The following is a 17068-nucleotide window of genomic DNA, read 5'->3' as shown; positions in this document are numbered from 1 at the left end:
CTTTTTTTTAAATAAAGAGAATTTGGAATACAAATCAATTTGATTTTGGTTTCCCCCCCCCCTTACTAGTTTACAGAGATTGACTTTGGGTGTAAGTAACAGAATCTGTCTCTTGGTCATTGCATCTTCCATGCCTAAACTATTTTAGCATGGAGAATAGTAATTGGCAATCTTTTTCAAGCAGCTTGTTCACATCTTTTTATAATTTGTTTCTTAATTTAAATGGTAATCAACTGTCGGATCTCCTTCTCATCAGCTAATACTATATTGTCATTGAAGCTGGAAAGGAGCCAGCTGAAAATGGTAGAATTTGGAGATGTGAATAAATTTGTCAGAGATTGGCCTGTCTGAAACCAGCTTTCACCAGTTGGTATGCAGCTTTCTTTCAGGTTTAATGAGGATGGAGCTGTCAAAGAACAAACTCCAAACTATATCACTCACAGATTGCCAGTTACGCTACAGAAAATTGATTTCACAAACAATCTGAGTGCATTAGAGCACAAGAATTGTAGAATCTACAAAACTTCAACCAATATAATTCCTTGACAATTATATTGCTACTGCATTTGAAGATGGAGCACTTCAAAAAATGTACACTACTGTCTAATTTAGCACTTGAACAAAATCAGCTTAATTCTAATCCAGTAAAGTAAGTGGCTAAGCCATGGTGGTGCAGTGATTAGAGTGCAGTACTGCAGGCTACTTCTGCTGACTGCCGGCTGACTGCAATTTGGCAGTTCAAATCCCACCAGGCTCAAGGTTGACTCAACCTTCCAGGTTGGTAAAACGAGGACCCAGATTATTGGGGGCAATATGCTGATTCTGTAAACCGTTTAGAGAAGGCTGTAAAGCACTGTGAAGCGGTATATAAGTCTAAATGCTATTGCTATTGCTAAGACACATAATTTGTCAGAGACTTGGAATTAAAAAGCATAAGCTGAATTTCATTGCGAAATCAGGAAAAATATTATCTGTGCAATAAAGAGTGCACATTTAGTATTTTTTTGTAATATAAATACATTCAATTTCAGGATTGAAGAAATTAATTTGGTTTTTAAAATTAAAAAAAAACTGTGCTGCCAAAGGCTAAACTCCTGTAATCTCATTCATACTACACCATGAAATTTTAGAAATGACTCAAATTATATGTAGTTTGATTTGCAATCCAAAAGCCCGTTTGGCTAGGAAGCTAAGTGGGTGGCATGTTACTTATTTCTCATTATAATAACAGGTTATCGTGTAGCAAAATAGTTGGTTTGCTGAAAGAAGTTAGAGAAGTGATAAACAATGTTTTTCTTTATTTTTTTCTTCAGAGTCCCACATGCTGTAACCAGACTGGATTTAAAAAGAAATAATGTACAAAGTATTAAAGAACAAGAATTAGCAAATTTAAAAGGCGTTAAATCTACAGAACAATATCCACTCTTAGTTATAATTTCCTAAAATTCCTTGTCTCAGATACCTGTATTTGGATGGCAATTTGTATTTGGATGTTCTACTTGGGAACTTCTTCAAACCAGAAGTGTGCTCACCACCAAAGGCATAGAAGTCAAGGGAGGGTCCTAACTAGCAGAAAGCCATGATGAAAGCTAGATGTCTTTAAGAATAATCTTGCATTTGTATGTAGATAACATTTTTATTCTGTGGAAGAGGGGAAAGAAATAAACAAGTACGCAAATGGTGATGATATCTCTATCTCTGAGTAAATATGGGTGGTGATTATGATTATGAAATAAAGGTGAGCCTAAGATACGTTTCTGTTGATATCCTTCCTTTATGTGAATTTAATTAGATCAGACTTTTGTGTTTTGTAAGTCTAAGTCAACTGTCTCCAAGCATGCTTGTGAGGGCAACACAGGCCATCACTTGAAAGTAAATGGGGTAGTTGTATTTAGAATGTTTAATTATCTTATATGCTGGACCAATGGGGTTACCAATATTTATCAAAAGGTGTATATATAATACTGTATATTATGAATGTGTGCATAGACTCAAAGGTGGACCATCTTTGAAGAATATACTTTTCTAAGAAATATCTTTCTATGCATTTATGGGATATGTATGGAATAAGGATAGAAATAAACCCGTCTGCGGTGCACAAATAACGTTTTAGTTCAGTGCATATTTCTTAACGTTTTAGTTCAGTGCGTATATTCACAGTTCACCTTCAACTCCTGGTTAAGAAATAAGCCATTTTGGGAAGTTTTTGTCCCATTCATTTCCACAATTGGCAATCCAGTTTGAGCAAACAAAGGAACCGGTCACAACATTTGATTTCTTGTTTCACTATCGCGCACACGGCGACCAAGGCGGCGGAGCTTTAACGACTCACATACGTCCGCCACTAGATGTCGCAATAGAACATTAAATCTGTAGCTGCAAAAATACCTCCTAGGGGTTCCCTCTTCGTCAGTTTCCTTCGGGCCACGTCATTTAGTCTATCAATCCGGAAATGACACACTCCGACCAATGAGCAGCAGCTGCGTAGGCTAGAGGGTAAAGGTCAGGGCAGGTATAGAGAGAGCGAGAGAGAGAGAGAAAGAGAGATGGTTGCAGTACGGAAAGTTGCCGGGCAGATAAAACCGTCTCCGTGAGGCAAAGGGAGGCGAGATGGTACGTTGTTCGCGCTGCGGCTGATCCGCCTTTGAAACCGCCTCAGCCGACGGGTCACCGCTCCGCTCCTCTCGGGTCTCCCCCACTCCGTCCGGGCCAATGAGCGTCGCGTACGAGCTGCTGTGGCGCTTGCTGCACGTCCTCTTCAGCGTCCAGCGCGCGCTGGTCGCCTGGGGCCGCGGTTGGTTCGGAGGTCGCGGCTCGTGGCTCAGCCGTTGGCGGCAGCGCGCGGCTACAGCGGCCACCGCCGCCTCGCGGGCCCTCTTAGCCCCGGCGGCGGCCGCCAACCCTTTCGCCTTTCACAAGCCGGCGGCGGTAGGACGGAAAGTAGCGGGCGCCGGTGGCCGTTGGCGGAGGGATGCCAAATCTCTGCAGAAGCTGCCGGGCCACGTTGGGCTGGTGGTGACCGAGGAGGAGCAGAGCTACGCCGATGTGGCCAGCTTGGTAGTGTGGTGCATGGCGGTGGGCATCTCCTATGTCAGCGTCTACGACCACGAAGGTGAGTCGCCTGGTTAACGGCCGAGTTCAGATCTCTCCCCCTTTTCCCGACGCGGCGAAGTCGACCTTGAAAGCCCTGGATTTCCCCCTCACCCTTCATTTAGTGATCTTTCAAAGGCACTGAAAAAGTGACTCATGGCCGTTTTTCACACTTAACGACCGTTGTGGGTATCCCCGTGGTCATATGATCAAAATTCAGATACTTGGCGACTGACTCATATTTATGACGGTCGCAGGGTCCCAAGATCATGGGATCGATCATCGCCTTTGGTGACATTCTGATCATGACAAGTACATTGGGGAAGCCGGATTCACTTAACAACAGTCTTACTAACTTAACAACTGCAGTGGTTCACTTTAACAACTGTGGCAAGAAAGGTCATACAAAATTCCCTTAACGAATGTCTCACTTAGCAACAGAAATTTTGGCCTCAATTGTAAGTCAAAGACTACCAATATTAAATGCCAGTTAAGGCAACTAATCTTTGTTGAGACAGGAAGCAGCTTTTCCTTGTTTTCCTTACCTAGCGTGAGCTCAGTACCAATAGGTTTGGCTGGTACAGAAAATATAAACAGTAGTAGTAGGTTAAAGGATGAAGGTCAGTAAAAGAACTATTTTCAAGAATGTTCATTGGTTTTGTTGTTTAGCTATTATTCGATTATGGAACTACTTGACCCCAGACTGATTCTGAGCAGATTTTTCTGAATCTTTTTATTAGTGTCTACTGAATACAATTAGTTTAACCCCTATACTATATTTTATTTCTCTGTACTACTGTTTTGACCAACTGTTTTGAATACATTTTATTAATTTTTTAAACAAAAGAAATCTTAATACTATGTCCAATTTAAAATAAACTTTTGACTTTAGGAGAAGGTGCCCAATGTTTTTAACATTCGGAATTACTACGTATATAGCACCTTTAAGATATAAATGGGCAATTAGAATCATGGTGGAATGGAAAACTTTAAACAGCCAGAAATTATTGAAGCATATGTGAGAAAATGAAGTCTTGAAGAATAGCGAGTTTAGTGAAAATTTAATTACATGATTACAGCAATATTTATTTATTTATTTATTTATTACATGTATTTATATGCCGCCATTCTCCCAAAGGACTGAGGGCGGCGAACACAAGTTAAGAAACAAGTACAATAAAATCATATGAAAAAATATGAGTCAATCAAAACCAAATAGGTCTATTTCAAAATTGTTCAATTTGTTAAGGAATAATTACATGCATAATTACATCAATTATCAAACCACTAAACATAACTAAGAAACATTTGTGTTTTCTGTTTAATAATGAACACACTTTTAACTTCAAAGCTGTACTCTAGAATCTCTCTTTAATTCCACATTGTAAAAGAATGTATACTAATCATGTAAGCAAAATTCTGCCAGATTTTGTTTACCCTTTTAATACAAATACTTTCATGGTAAACTGAAAAGAGATTTTATGGGACAGGTAGTCTTTGCCTATATATAAGAAAATTTTTAAACTAACTATAGAATGACATCCCAAGAAACATAGCAACATTGCTTTTGAATTGTACTTTGTGGATAGATTATTGATCTGCTTTTGGGTCTTCCTGATACCTGTTATGATAGAATTGAAAAAGGTTTAAGGGACTGCTAGGCAATCTGAATGAGAGTTTAAATCTAAAAAATGATTCAATATATATGAAAAGAAAAATACCTCCCCCCCCAATTTAGTTCCATTTCTTATAGAAATGAAGTCCATGGAGATTGAGACAGTATGATTTTTCAGGAAGTTGCTTAGCTGTCTTTTAATGCTAAACAGTACATATGCATTATGTACATCCTCAATTGACTAAGTCCATGATGGCGAACCTATGGCACATGTGCCAGAGGTGGCATGCAGTGCCTTTTCTGATGGCATGCGAGCCGTCACCCCAGTTCAGCTCCACTGCTCATGCATGTGTGCCTCCCTCCAGCCAGCTGGTCTTCCGGTCTCTGCCATGCATTCGTGTGCTGGAGGGCGCGTGGGGGGGGGAGTGTGCACATGTGCAGGCGGGCAGGGGGCGTGTGCATGCACGGGCGTGGTGCATGCAGGGGGCTGTACATGCATTGCATTTTGGGGGTTCGGGCGCACGCTTTGGGCACTCAGTCCGGAAAAGGTTAGCTATCACTGACCTAAGTAATTCTTTACACCAGTGGTTCTCAACCTTTTCTTCACCACGGACCTTCTTTAAATACATGTTGTGGCCCCGAACCATGACCACAGATTCCCAGGACTTAACTCAAGATTTAAATCATAGCATTTCTTCAAGCCTTCGCGGACCCACTGTGATGACATTGCGACCCCCAGATTGAGAACCACTGCTTTACACAAATATTTTTAAAATATTAAGATAAGATATAACTGAAGTAAATTAAAGTAACTTAAAACAGCCTGCCTGATTTTGTCTAGGCTTAAAAGCTAAGAAGATATGAGCCTACTTAATATACAGATGCATAGTAAAGAATGCAAAGGGTTAGACTAGGAACTGAATATAAATTCAGTTTGTTTTATGTCAGTTACTCACAGATTGAAGAATCTTGGCGACTCTTCCATTAATTGATGAAAGTGTTTTCCTATCTCTCTTTTAACCTATGCAAATGTTTGTAAACAAGGGAAGTTGAAAACATTCTATACTAAAAGATGTTGAAACTAGATTCTATTCTAAAACAAAAATCTAGTACAGGTAGTCCTTGACATACAACCTTTCATTTAGTGAATGTTTGAAGTTACAACAGCATTGAAAAAAGTGACTTATGACCATTTATCACATTTATGACTATGCAAAATCCCCATGGTCATGTGATCAAAATTCAGACTCTTAGAAAACTGGCTTACATTTATAGTAGTTGCAATGTCCTGGGGTCTTGTGATCACCTTTCGTAATCTTCTGACAAGCAAAGTCAGTGGGGAAGCCAGGTTCAGTTTAAAACTGTTACTAACTTAATGACTGCAGTGATTCAGTTAACTGTGCCAAGAAAGCTCATAAAATGAGGCAAAATTCACTTAACTGTCTCACTTAGCAACAGAAATCTTGGGCTTAATTGTGGTTGTAAATTGAGGACTATAGTAAAAAAAAAACCTAAACATTCTTGTACTATACTGAATCTGAATCTTACTAGGTAAGTTTGGAAATGAAAATAAAATTCTTATAAAAGGTGCTAATAAGAAATATGGAGAAACAAGTACTAAAATCATAGATATTTAAATTTTAGGAAATCAAGTAAATAATTGGAAGTAATATTTTCATTTAAAATGAAGATGTAACAGTTTTTAAAATAAAGTTGACAGGTTGATCACTTGGACATATGTGTTTCCCCCAAAATAAGACCCTTATATTTTTTTGAACCCTGAAATAAGCGCTTGGCCTTATTGCCATGCACTCAAAAGCCCAATAGGGCTCATTATCAGGGGATGTCTTATTTTGGGGAAAAACAGGGTAGTAGCCAATTTTTAAAAACTGCATAATTTTTAACTAGCTAGAACAAGAATTCTAAGTAACATTCAGCCTATAGTCTAGTCCGAACTGAAATTGTGTGTATGCGTACCCTATATTTGTATGTGCATGGCTGAGGAATCAGATTTTTGACTCAGGGCTAAATATGAATCAGTTGCCATACATCTGAATTTTGATCACATGATCAGGGAGCTGTTGTGACAATCATAAGTGTGAAAAACGGTCATGTCACTTTTTTCCAGCGTCACTAACTTTGAACAGTCACTAAATGAATGTTGTAAGATGAGGACTACATGTACAGTGGCAGCAGTTGACATTCAATGGAATGCTTCATCATTCCTCTGCTATATAGATGTAATTGTCACTACTTCCAGATACCTTTTTGGTTTTGAGAAAATGAAACTTGAAAGGTACATGCCCAAATCAACTAGAAGGCCTATATGATTTATAACATTTTATAATGCAAAGTCATTCTGGCTCCTGTTAATGGTTCAAACCAGTACCACTGGTATAATAGTGGTTCTTACCTGTATCCAAGAATATGTGCTTGTTTTTTGTTTCTCTTTAAAACAAAAGCCTAGTTTAGTTACCTTTAATACCTATTGCTGGGATGTGTGTGCTTGGAGAGACAGATAAACAGATCAGGATAATCAAAATAACCTGTATCAAATTACATTATGAAATTAACCTTAGGATTTGCTTGGAAGAAGAAACATAATATTAAATTTTATTTAAAAGCTCTGATTTACTTGTTGCTAATAAGCCAGAACCTGAAATTCAGATGTTTAAGAATAAGTCAGGTATCAGGTTTGGACCAAATTGTAAGGGTCCCCCCCCCATTGCTATTGATTACTGATTCATTTTCCTTTGGTGTGAGGAGCTATGTTATAATCAGAGTGGAATACATTAGAATATTTGTTCTGGAACAATAGCCAGGTCTATCCCAAATTCTGGCCTTTTTGTGAATATTCTCTGTAACTAAAGGCATCTTGAGGTTATGTAATAGCAACTCTTCCATGCTGAGGTCCTTAGCATCTGGCTGACTTTGACTGTGCAAGCTATGCAGATTTGAGCCTATTTAATAATCAGATGAAAGATAAGCAATGCAAGGGAGGTAAGTTAGACTGGATAGTCGAGAAAACATCCTGAAAGAAAAAGCAGTGACTAAACTATTGACATATCCCAAAAATCATCAGAAGCTGAACTCAACTCAAATGAGATTTTAACTTTACTATATTGTGCAACTGATTAGTTTCTGATATGGAATGAGGGAGTTTGTTTATAGGTAGAAGAGATATCCCTAATTGTGTGGGCTTTGAAGTATGTGTTTTTAAAATTCAATTAAAATTCATAGCAATGTGTACTTGTTCCTACACTCAAATGGTTGAATATACAATTGTGTGAAGAAGAAGCTGCTTGCACAATAGATATCTTTCAGGTCTGTCTGGTATTTAAACTTCTTTTGATTGCAGAGTCAAATTTCATGAAAAATAATGGTTCCAAATCAGTGTCAAACATTTTATACAACTAGAAATCTGTATGTGCCCAAATTCGGTTTTTGAATACTTTTCCTGGACTACACCCCATTCTGTTTTTAAGGACAGCAATTGCGAAAAGGAGGAATATGTCTTGCAAATGGCCCACCAGTTGTGAAATTTGGGATGGCTATTTAGAATATAGAAAGTCTAAAAGTCCAAAAAAGATTTTAGTTTGTTGATATCCTTATAATCAAATAAGCATTTATTATATGATGGATTATGGCTATCTTTTCAAGGTACAAGATCTCTGTATTACCCCAGTTGTAAGACTCTAAGTGGCTTATATAATTATAAAATCACAAACTAATCTTAAAAGAATTAAAAAAAAAAAAACCCTTGACCTGTAATACATGGCAAAAGCATCCCTGTAAATTATTTTTATTTAGATACCGTATTTTCCCCAAAATAAGACATCCCCTGATAATAAGCCCAATTGGGCACATGGCAATAAGGCCAAGTGCTTATTTCAGGGCTCAAATAAATATAAGACAGGGTCTTATTTTCGGGGAGCTTTACATTAGGGCATATGTTCTAAATGTCTTGGGCAGTCACAACAAAAGCAGGTTTCCTAGTCCCCTTCCCCTTACTTTTACAGAGAGTGGGTATGCAACATGCCATCATAATTCAAATGTGTAGAACAAATAGATTTTACCTACAATTACCAGGACTAAGTCATGAAGAGCTTTAAAGGCAATAAGCATTTTGAATGAAATGTATAGTTAACATGTCAGAGAATGGTGAAGTATTACTGTGCTGAATCAACTTCTGTTAGAAACTACACCAAGTAAAGTTTTTGAATATTCCACCTAGGCAGCTCCAAGTAATCTAAATATAATTTCTGCAGCAAGATAAAAAAAATTACCAGCACATGTTCTTTCTTCTCTTTTTCCAAGGTATTTTCAAAAGAAACAATTCAAGACTGATGGATGAAATTTTAAAACAGCAGCAGGAATTGTTGAATCTTGACTGTTCCAAATATACAGTGAAATTTGCAAATCAGGAGAAAACAGATGAAGGTAAGATATTTTTTTAAAAACCTTGTATTGTTATAGAAGATTAAAATATGTTGATTACAGAAAACTACTGTAATCACAATTACTGGTTTCTTCAATAGGAAAATTTTATGTGCATAAGTTCTTATAGATCTGGATGTATTCAAATCAGTGGAATGAGACAGATGTATATAAATATGAATTAAGAAAATTTTGATTCTAAACTTCTACTGAAGTGTTATTATTTTAGCAAAGAGTTGCAGATTTTCTACAAAGCATACTTTGTAGGTTTATTTAAACAATAGCAATAGCACTTAGATTTATATACCGCTCCACAATGCTTTACAGCACACTCTGAGCGGTTTACAATGTCAACATATTGCCTCCAACAATCCAGCTTCTCATTTTACTGACCTCAGACAGATGGAAGGCTGAGTCAGCTTTTGAGCAGATCAATACTGCATTCTAATCACTGCGCCACCGCAGCTCATCACTAATAGGAACTTTGAGAAATTGCAGAGTAATGGGGGAAATGTTACTTTAAACTGAAGAATCATAAGCGTCTACAGTAACTTTAGAAAATACTGATTTCAAGCAACTGTTTCTGTTCTTCCACTTTCATTGTTTTATTTTCATTTTAACTGCAGTTTTAAATTGCCAATCTGTTCTGAACGTGCTGTCCTCAGAGGATGGAAAAACAGATATTGTAAAAGCAGCTCAGAAATTTTGCAACTTAGTAGCACAAAAGCAAAAGAAATGCACAGATCTGGATATGGACATCTTGGAAAACTTATTAAGTAGTAAGTGTTAAAGCAGAATTTATTTACCTTTTTTGAGTATTTAATTGAGTACTCCATTTTATAGGAGTGCAAAATGGCTAACAGCAGTATTTTTTTAAAAAACATAATCAAACTCTTGGTGTAAATATTTGGATTTCATACTCACTACAGGTAGTCCTCAACTTATGACTGATTGTTTAGCACCCTTTTGAATATATGATGGACACCCAAAAGGTATTTACAAACCAATTTCGAAGTTACAATGGCTGCATGCTCCCTTCAGAATCACATCACATTTTGGGTGCTTGGCAATCAACTCAGCTTTATAGCTGTTTGCAGTGTTTGCAGTGTACCATCATGATTTTCAATGTTTTTTGCCATTTTCCAGCAGAAAACACCATTATGGATTCCCTTAATGACTGTGGTCTTTACTTAAAGACTACCATGCTGGCTTAATGACCACATCCAAAAGTCTCATAAAGTCATGTCTGGTTACATAGTGACCTGCTTAACATCTGCAATAACTCATGACTGTAATTCCAGATGGTTGTAAGTCAAAGACTACCTGCATTCAGTCTCTACATTCTATGGGGTTACTTTGTAGAAGATCTCCAATATGTCTTTGTATAGTCTTGCTATAGTGGTATATCTTTCCAAATAAGTGCAGTAATCCATTGTGCCCTTTTTCTAGGTACTAACGGCTTTCCTGATCCTGACCTAATATTAAAATTTGGTCCTGTGGACAGTATCTTGGGATTTCTTCCCTGGCAAGTCAGATTGACCGAGATTGTGTAAGAACATATAATTCTTATGTATTTTCAATAATTTTGATTCTGATAGGAAAGTGTGAATATTGTACTGTAACACATAAAGAAAATAGTTCTCACTCCTATTATGTTGAGAGCTAAATAAAAAATGCCTCACAATAGATATTAAAAATACATTGACAATTTTTCTTTTATACCTTTTTGCAAAGCAAGGATGATCAAACTGTAGCTTCAGTGTTTCTTGTCATTCTCTCCAAATTGCAGTAACTCACTAATTTTCTTCACTAGACTAACAAAAACAGATGTGTTAAGTTCACAGTAGGCTAAATTGTACTTTTAAACAGTTCCCTCAAAAGTGGAAAAAAAGGATTCAACTTCCTTGATACCATTTCCCGTCCCTGCCCTTTATCCAACACTGAAAGCATTAGGAAAAAATGCTTCTTCAAACCTCAAAGATTGCCAACTGCTGAAAGAAAGGTACACATTCATGGACAGCTCAAATTAATAGTATGCTTGCTAATACATACCAGTACTTTAAATACTTCATTTATATTATTCTTGATTCAGTGTATAATCATAAAAGATGGTAAAATATCTTGATAATCAATATAATGTAGGTTCTGGCACCTTGCTAACATTCCACTTGTCCTGTGGAATGATTTGCTCTCTATGACATGCCTGGCTCATACACAGGCAATTTAGGAATCTTTAAGAATCCTTCGTTTTATGTTTGCCTTCTCTAGCCATTAACTCCTTGTAATAGTTGCTTTTATTCTCTTTTTATCAGGGATGGGTTCTATTTACCTTTACTACCGGTTTGCAACGGGGCCGCGTGCATGCGCTCGCTTCACTTGCACACGCACACACTCTTCTGCGCATGCGCAGAAGTGTTTTGATGATGTCAGGGTCAGTGGGTGGAGCCTCCTGCCGGTTTTACTACCAGTTCTATGGAACCGATGTGAACCGGGGGCAGCCCACCACTGCTTTTTATGACTATTATAAACCACTTTGGATATTCTGAATTATGAGAAAAGGTTTGAAAATTAGGGCTGTGTAATACTCTAGATTTAAAGGAAAAATTATTTTAAGACTATTTGGATGTACGCTTTCTTAAATCCAATGCATCTTTGCTTGACATATTACACAACAGCTGCACAAGCCCAGAAAAGACGTAGTTTCTATAAGACATGGTTACATGAGTATTCCTAAATACTCCAAATCACTTTATCCCTCTGAATATGGACTGGACTATCCACTAATAAAAATACATTTAATAAATAGTCCTTTCAGATTGGCATATCTAACTTTTAAATATTTAAAAGTTATAGATGTATTTAAACAGGTTACAAAACTATTTAATAATGAATGGCCAACAATGTCCAGAAGAAACTTGTGGTGCTTCAGTTGTTGCAGAATTTGTTGCAAGCTTCGGGCTAATAGTGAGCATGATGAGAGCTATGATTCATGAACATCTGGTGGGCTACAGGTATCCCATCCCTGCAGTAAATTAGTTTTTTTTCCTATTAGTGAATCTTTCCATCATTTGAGGGAAGTAAAATTCATGTTGAATCTCTTATTTTATGTTCCATGAAGAAGAATATTCTTACCATAAGGGAGCCCATCTACTGTAACTATGTACAGTGTGCTTTTGCACATAGCTACTGCAAATTAGGGAGATCTTGTGGAATCTTATGTATTAAAAATAGATTCCTGTATAGCCAAGCAATATGTATCTGTTAGCATATTCCTTGACTATGGAGTGGATAGAAAATTTAAAATACCCTTAAGTTCATATGTTATTATAAGACTTCTATGATTTGTCATATATCAGTCTGATTCATAGTTCAAAACAAATTTTTAGGAATGTGATAGCAAATTTATGTATTGTATATATTCCCAATTATACTTAATTTTCTTTCCAATTATGTTTTTTTCAGTTCTTTGCCTTCACATGTGAATGTCAGCTATGATGAATTCTTCTCTGCCCTTTGTTACTATGCATCCTGTGATCAGCGTGTTGGAAAATGATTTATTGCATAATTCTATCAGGATTTCTTTGGAAAGGACCCAAGGTCTCTGTTTACAAATAACTGTGATTCATACAAGTCCAGTACATAGTCTTTTAATTTATCAAATTCAATAAAGTGTCTTATCTTTTTAGAATTTGTATGTGTGTGTACTCATAATCTTTGAAGGTATGAGAAAGCAATGCTTTCTAATAATGGTATAAACTGCTGTCTAATAATGGTATATCATAAAAGTTGTAAAAATAGTTGTTTATAAAGATTTCAGGCTTATTTTCTTTAGTGATTAAATTCTTATTACCAGAAATGTTTACATACAATATATATAAAAAAGTCAAAGTAGCACTGCAGTCAATAGAGTGCATATTCTCAGTTGAAGTCACCTCATACATTTCTGAAATCATACTTTACATCTTCTTTACCAGACTTATACTTGACTTCCTAAGCCTAGATTTTAGGAACATATTGAATTGATTACCTAAAAACATTTATAAAAGTGTCTGACAGGGTGAGATTGGACAGAAGGAATAGCTAATGTTAAAACTGATTAAATAGAACAGGACCAAAAAAGTGCTTTCTGGAATGTGGGAATGGTTTTAAATCATAGGTCAATACATGTTTTAAATGAGCAATTGAATTATGGGCCTTATAACTGTGGACCTTTTTGTCTTGGGGAGCTGAAGTTTAAATAGTATGATGGATTGTGTGGAAGAATAAATGTGGGAATGGATCATCCTCATGTAAACTGAACTTTTCCAAATGCAACACGAACAATTGGGCCTCTATATTCTATTTTAGAATAGAATATTAACATCTCAGAGTGAAGGCAAGTTTTTTTTAAAAGGGTTGTATTTTACTTTACAAAAAGGATTGATTCCATTTTCAACATTATGAATATCCACCATGTTATTTTCACTTCAACTATAAATTAACCAATCTGGATGAGGATGAGTGTGGTAGAATACACTTAGTTTATGTCTGGCTAAGAAACAGTAGCAACAAACAGTGAAAGTGTTAATATCCACTGATAACTTTTTAAAATTTTGACATCAATATACTGTAACATGATTACCTGGATAAATGATTATGGCAGTTATTGTGTGACATTAATACAACAATACATTAAATGTATGAAGCTAAAATTCATAAATTTGTCACCTAATTTCCTGCAGCAGCTTTGTTATGCTGCTTAATATGTATATAGTATGAGATTTTTCTCCAAACCTCTAACTTAATATTATATCCTTAAGTCTGCAAATTTTTAAACAGACTGTTCAGTAAATACTCTGTTTCAACTGCATATTTGTAAGAATAGCAAAACCATTTTTATGTTTTGGTTTAAAAGGGAACAGAAACTTAAAATCTATTTTGTGAATGGCCTTTTTTGTAAATAGCTCCATTTAGTGGAGCAAAATATTGCAGATGATAATAGTATTTTTCTCCTTTTTAAATATCAAAGTTGTACTTGATACATCTGTGACAGAATTATGGATTAATTGACCATAAGGTATTTTTCTTAAAAGAATGCTTATTACTGAGATTGTACAGTGTAAATGGGCATCAAGACAATATACATACCTACTGGAATTTCAGAATCTTATCTTCCAATTTCTGCTACAGTGATCATAAACATGTGCAATATATTTCAGGAATGTTCATGCATCCATTTCTATGATGTCTTTCAGGAAATGGCATTTTAATGAAGACAGATTTTGGAACATATTCTACAGGAAATAATGAAAATTATGACATGGTGTATGTAAATTAATTGAAAGACCTAAAGAGAACTGACATCTAAATATCAGAGCTATGAGCTTAGCAAAACAATTCTAGTGCAAATTATGAGAAATAAAATAGCAATTTTAAGATTCTTTTCCATTTTTCTACTTGATAGTTTTTCTGAATCTTCAGATGCCAAAGAATAGTTTGAAGAACCACCTGCATTTTGTCCACCCTTGTGACATTCTTTGACAACAGGCTACTGTATGTACCAAGCTCAGTAGAAAATATGAAGTTAGATGTGCCAAAAACACTGCATATCCACAATTTATTCTTTGAATGTACATCATTGCAGTAAACTCTCCCATCTCAAGTTCTGTGAGAAGGTATAGTCAACAGCAGTGACAGACTAAATATATTTGGATACTTGTAAATAATATGTAAAACAACTTTTTATTATGAACAAATTGACTTACTGGATTTCATTACTGAGGGTAAAAGAACCTGTAAATAAATATATCTTTTTACAGGCAGTGCTGTTGTATGGATATATGCATCTGTTTTACATATAAAGTTCTCCCTAGTGCCTATGCTTACTTAAAAGTGTTCTAGAAAACAATTCTTGGAAGGCTTTTTTGAAATCATCCATTTAAAAAAAAAACTATTTCTCGAGATATTTTATATTACATTTAAATTCATATTTGAGTGGACTGAAGAGACTGATTTGTAATTCCTTTTTGAAAGTTTGAAAAAATGTCTACAGTTTAGGAATGCATGAGACACATATTCTTTCTTTCCCAATCAAGTTAAAGAGGATGTGGAAATATTTAATCAGCGTCTGGAAGATATGATATTCTGCCTGCAAACATGCTGACACACAAATCTGAGAAGTTGCACTTCATTGCAAAACAAACTAAGAAAGGGTGTTTCTACAAAAAATAATTGGAACACAAATATCTAAAACATAAGCTATAGGATGGTTTTATTCAATTAGGACCACTGTTATTTCTTCATAAGATTACTGTATTTTCAAAATAGCCGGTAGTTATGGCAAACCATCATATGAAAGCCATGTTAAAACTTCAAATTGATATACAACACTAATGACAAAATGTGTTTTTATACTTGTGATGCTCCGTTCTAGATTCCCAGAACTAGATTTTGTTAGAGATTTTTAAACAGGATGGATATCGTCAGGTGGTGGATCCGGTGGATCATCCACTGAGCAGACAGTTGCAGTAGGCAACATCTGTGGCCTCTTCCAAGGCTATGATTCTAATTTTGGAGATTAATAGGGAATGAATGCAAGTAATGTCATATTCAAGGCCCAAAAAACGTTTTAAACAAATCTAGCCACTTCAAAAAACAAGGCAAACCTATTGCAGTAACTTTTTGGACCCTACCAATCTATTTCCTCACTCACTTCCTCTTGTTATTGGACAAGTTAGTAATTTCCTAACACAGTAATTAAATTTGTCATAATTTGTAGGAATTTTAATTTTTAGAATAGAATAGAATAGAATAGAATAGAATAGAATAGAATAGAATAGAATAGAATAGAATAGAATAGAATAGAATAGAATTTTTATTGGCCAAGTGTGATTGGACACACAAGTAATTTGTCTTGGTGCATATGTACATAAAATAAAGGATAGGTTCATCAAGAATCATAAGGTACAACACTTAATGACAGTCATAGGTTACAAATAAGCAATCAGGAAACAATATAAATCGTAAGGATACCAGCAACAAGGTTACAGTCATGCAGTCATAAGTGGGAGGAGATGGGTGATGGGAACGATGAGAAGATTAATAGTAGTGCAGACTTAGTAAATAGTTTGACAGTGTTGAGGGAATTATTTATTTAGCATAGTGATGGCTTTCGGGAAAAAAACTTGTGTCTAGTTGTTCTGGTGTGCTCTGTAGTGTTGTTTTGAGGGTAGAGTTGAAACAGTTTATCTACATACACACATTACCAAGAAAATCATACCAAAGCACTCCAAAAACTTTTTTCTAATCCATTTCTTCAGTCTTTCCAGAAAGACAACTCTTCTCCCTCCCCCCCGCCACTTTGGTGTAGCCAGTGGTTAAGGCACAGGGCGAGAAACGGAGACTGAGTTACAAAAGCCAGCTGGGTGACCTTGGGACAATCACTGTCCTCTCAGCCCTAAGAAGGAGGCAATGGCAAACCACTTTTGAAAATCTTGCTAAGAAAACTGCAGGGACTTGTCTAGGCAGATTTCAGGAGTAAGTACTGACTAGAAATCTCTGCCCCACCTCCCCCCTGTTTCACACATGTAAGACACATATAATCTTATTTAATTCCCTATGTCCAGAAATGTGTATAAAATAAGTATACAATAATCAAATAAATCCTGAGGTTTGTAGAACTACCAAATCTTATGATGATACATTTTTTTTAAAAAAAAGCTGTCTAAATCCAGAAGAATGCATAGAATAAAAAAAAATATTAATAGCAATACGCTGTAAGATCTGTTACACTTCCATTTAAAATAAGCAAGCATAACAGCAGGATCAGAACTTTGACAACTTATAATTTACAACTAAATATATACTGAATTTTAGAACTTGCCATTCTCCTTGACAATTTTATTTATTTTTTCTTTCTCACAAAATCAGCTGACTAATGAAATCAGG

At 35.8% G+C, this 17068-nt stretch overlaps 1 protein-coding gene across 2 annotated transcripts; it reads left to right on the top strand.

The window, feature by feature from the left end:
• The first annotated feature begins 2494 nt into the window (after positions 1-2494).
• NUS1 (NUS1 dehydrodolichyl diphosphate synthase subunit) lies at positions 2495-14943 on the top strand. 2 transcript variants are annotated; one of them, XM_070952942.1, is made up of 6 exons: positions 2495-3112; positions 9023-9145; positions 9769-9921; positions 10592-10691; positions 12605-12739; positions 14377-14943. In XM_070952942.1, the coding sequence occupies exons 1-5, from the start codon at positions 2713-2715 to the stop codon at positions 12693-12695; spliced, it is 867 nt and encodes a 288-aa protein (XP_070809043.1). In that variant the 5' UTR covers positions 2495-2712; the 3' UTR covers positions 12696-12739; positions 14377-14943. The 2 variants fall into 2 exon arrangements, with proteins under 2 accessions (XP_070809043.1, XP_070809051.1); XM_070952950.1 differs by lacking the exons at positions 12605-12739; positions 14377-14943 and adding an exon at positions 10072-10134 and having other exon boundaries at positions 10592-10679.
• The last annotated feature ends 2125 nt before the right edge of the window (positions 14944-17068 follow it).

This window comes from Pituophis catenifer, unplaced genomic scaffold, assembly GCF_029215685.1.
Source record: "Pituophis catenifer annectens isolate HBS135680 unplaced genomic scaffold, rPitCat1.0.hap2 SCAF_1, whole genome shotgun sequence".
Classification (NCBI taxonomy): Eukaryota; Metazoa; Chordata; class Lepidosauria; order Squamata; family Colubridae; genus Pituophis; species Pituophis catenifer.
Note: the sequence above shows the minus strand (reverse complement) of the source record. Positions and strands in the feature narration are given on the sequence as shown.

Coding starts and splice junctions, on each gene's coding strand:
- NUS1 (XM_070952942.1), top strand. CDS start 2,713: ATGAGCGTCGCGTACGAGCTGCTGTGGCGCTTGCTGCACGTCCTCTTC. Junction 3,113..9,022: donor CAGCGTCTACGACCACGAAG/GTGAGTCGCCTG, acceptor TCTTTTTCCAAG/GTATTTTCAAAAGAAACAAT. Junction 9,922..10,591: donor CTTGGAAAACTTATTAAGTA/GTAAGTGTTAAA, acceptor CCCTTTTTCTAG/GTACTAACGGCTTTCCTGAT.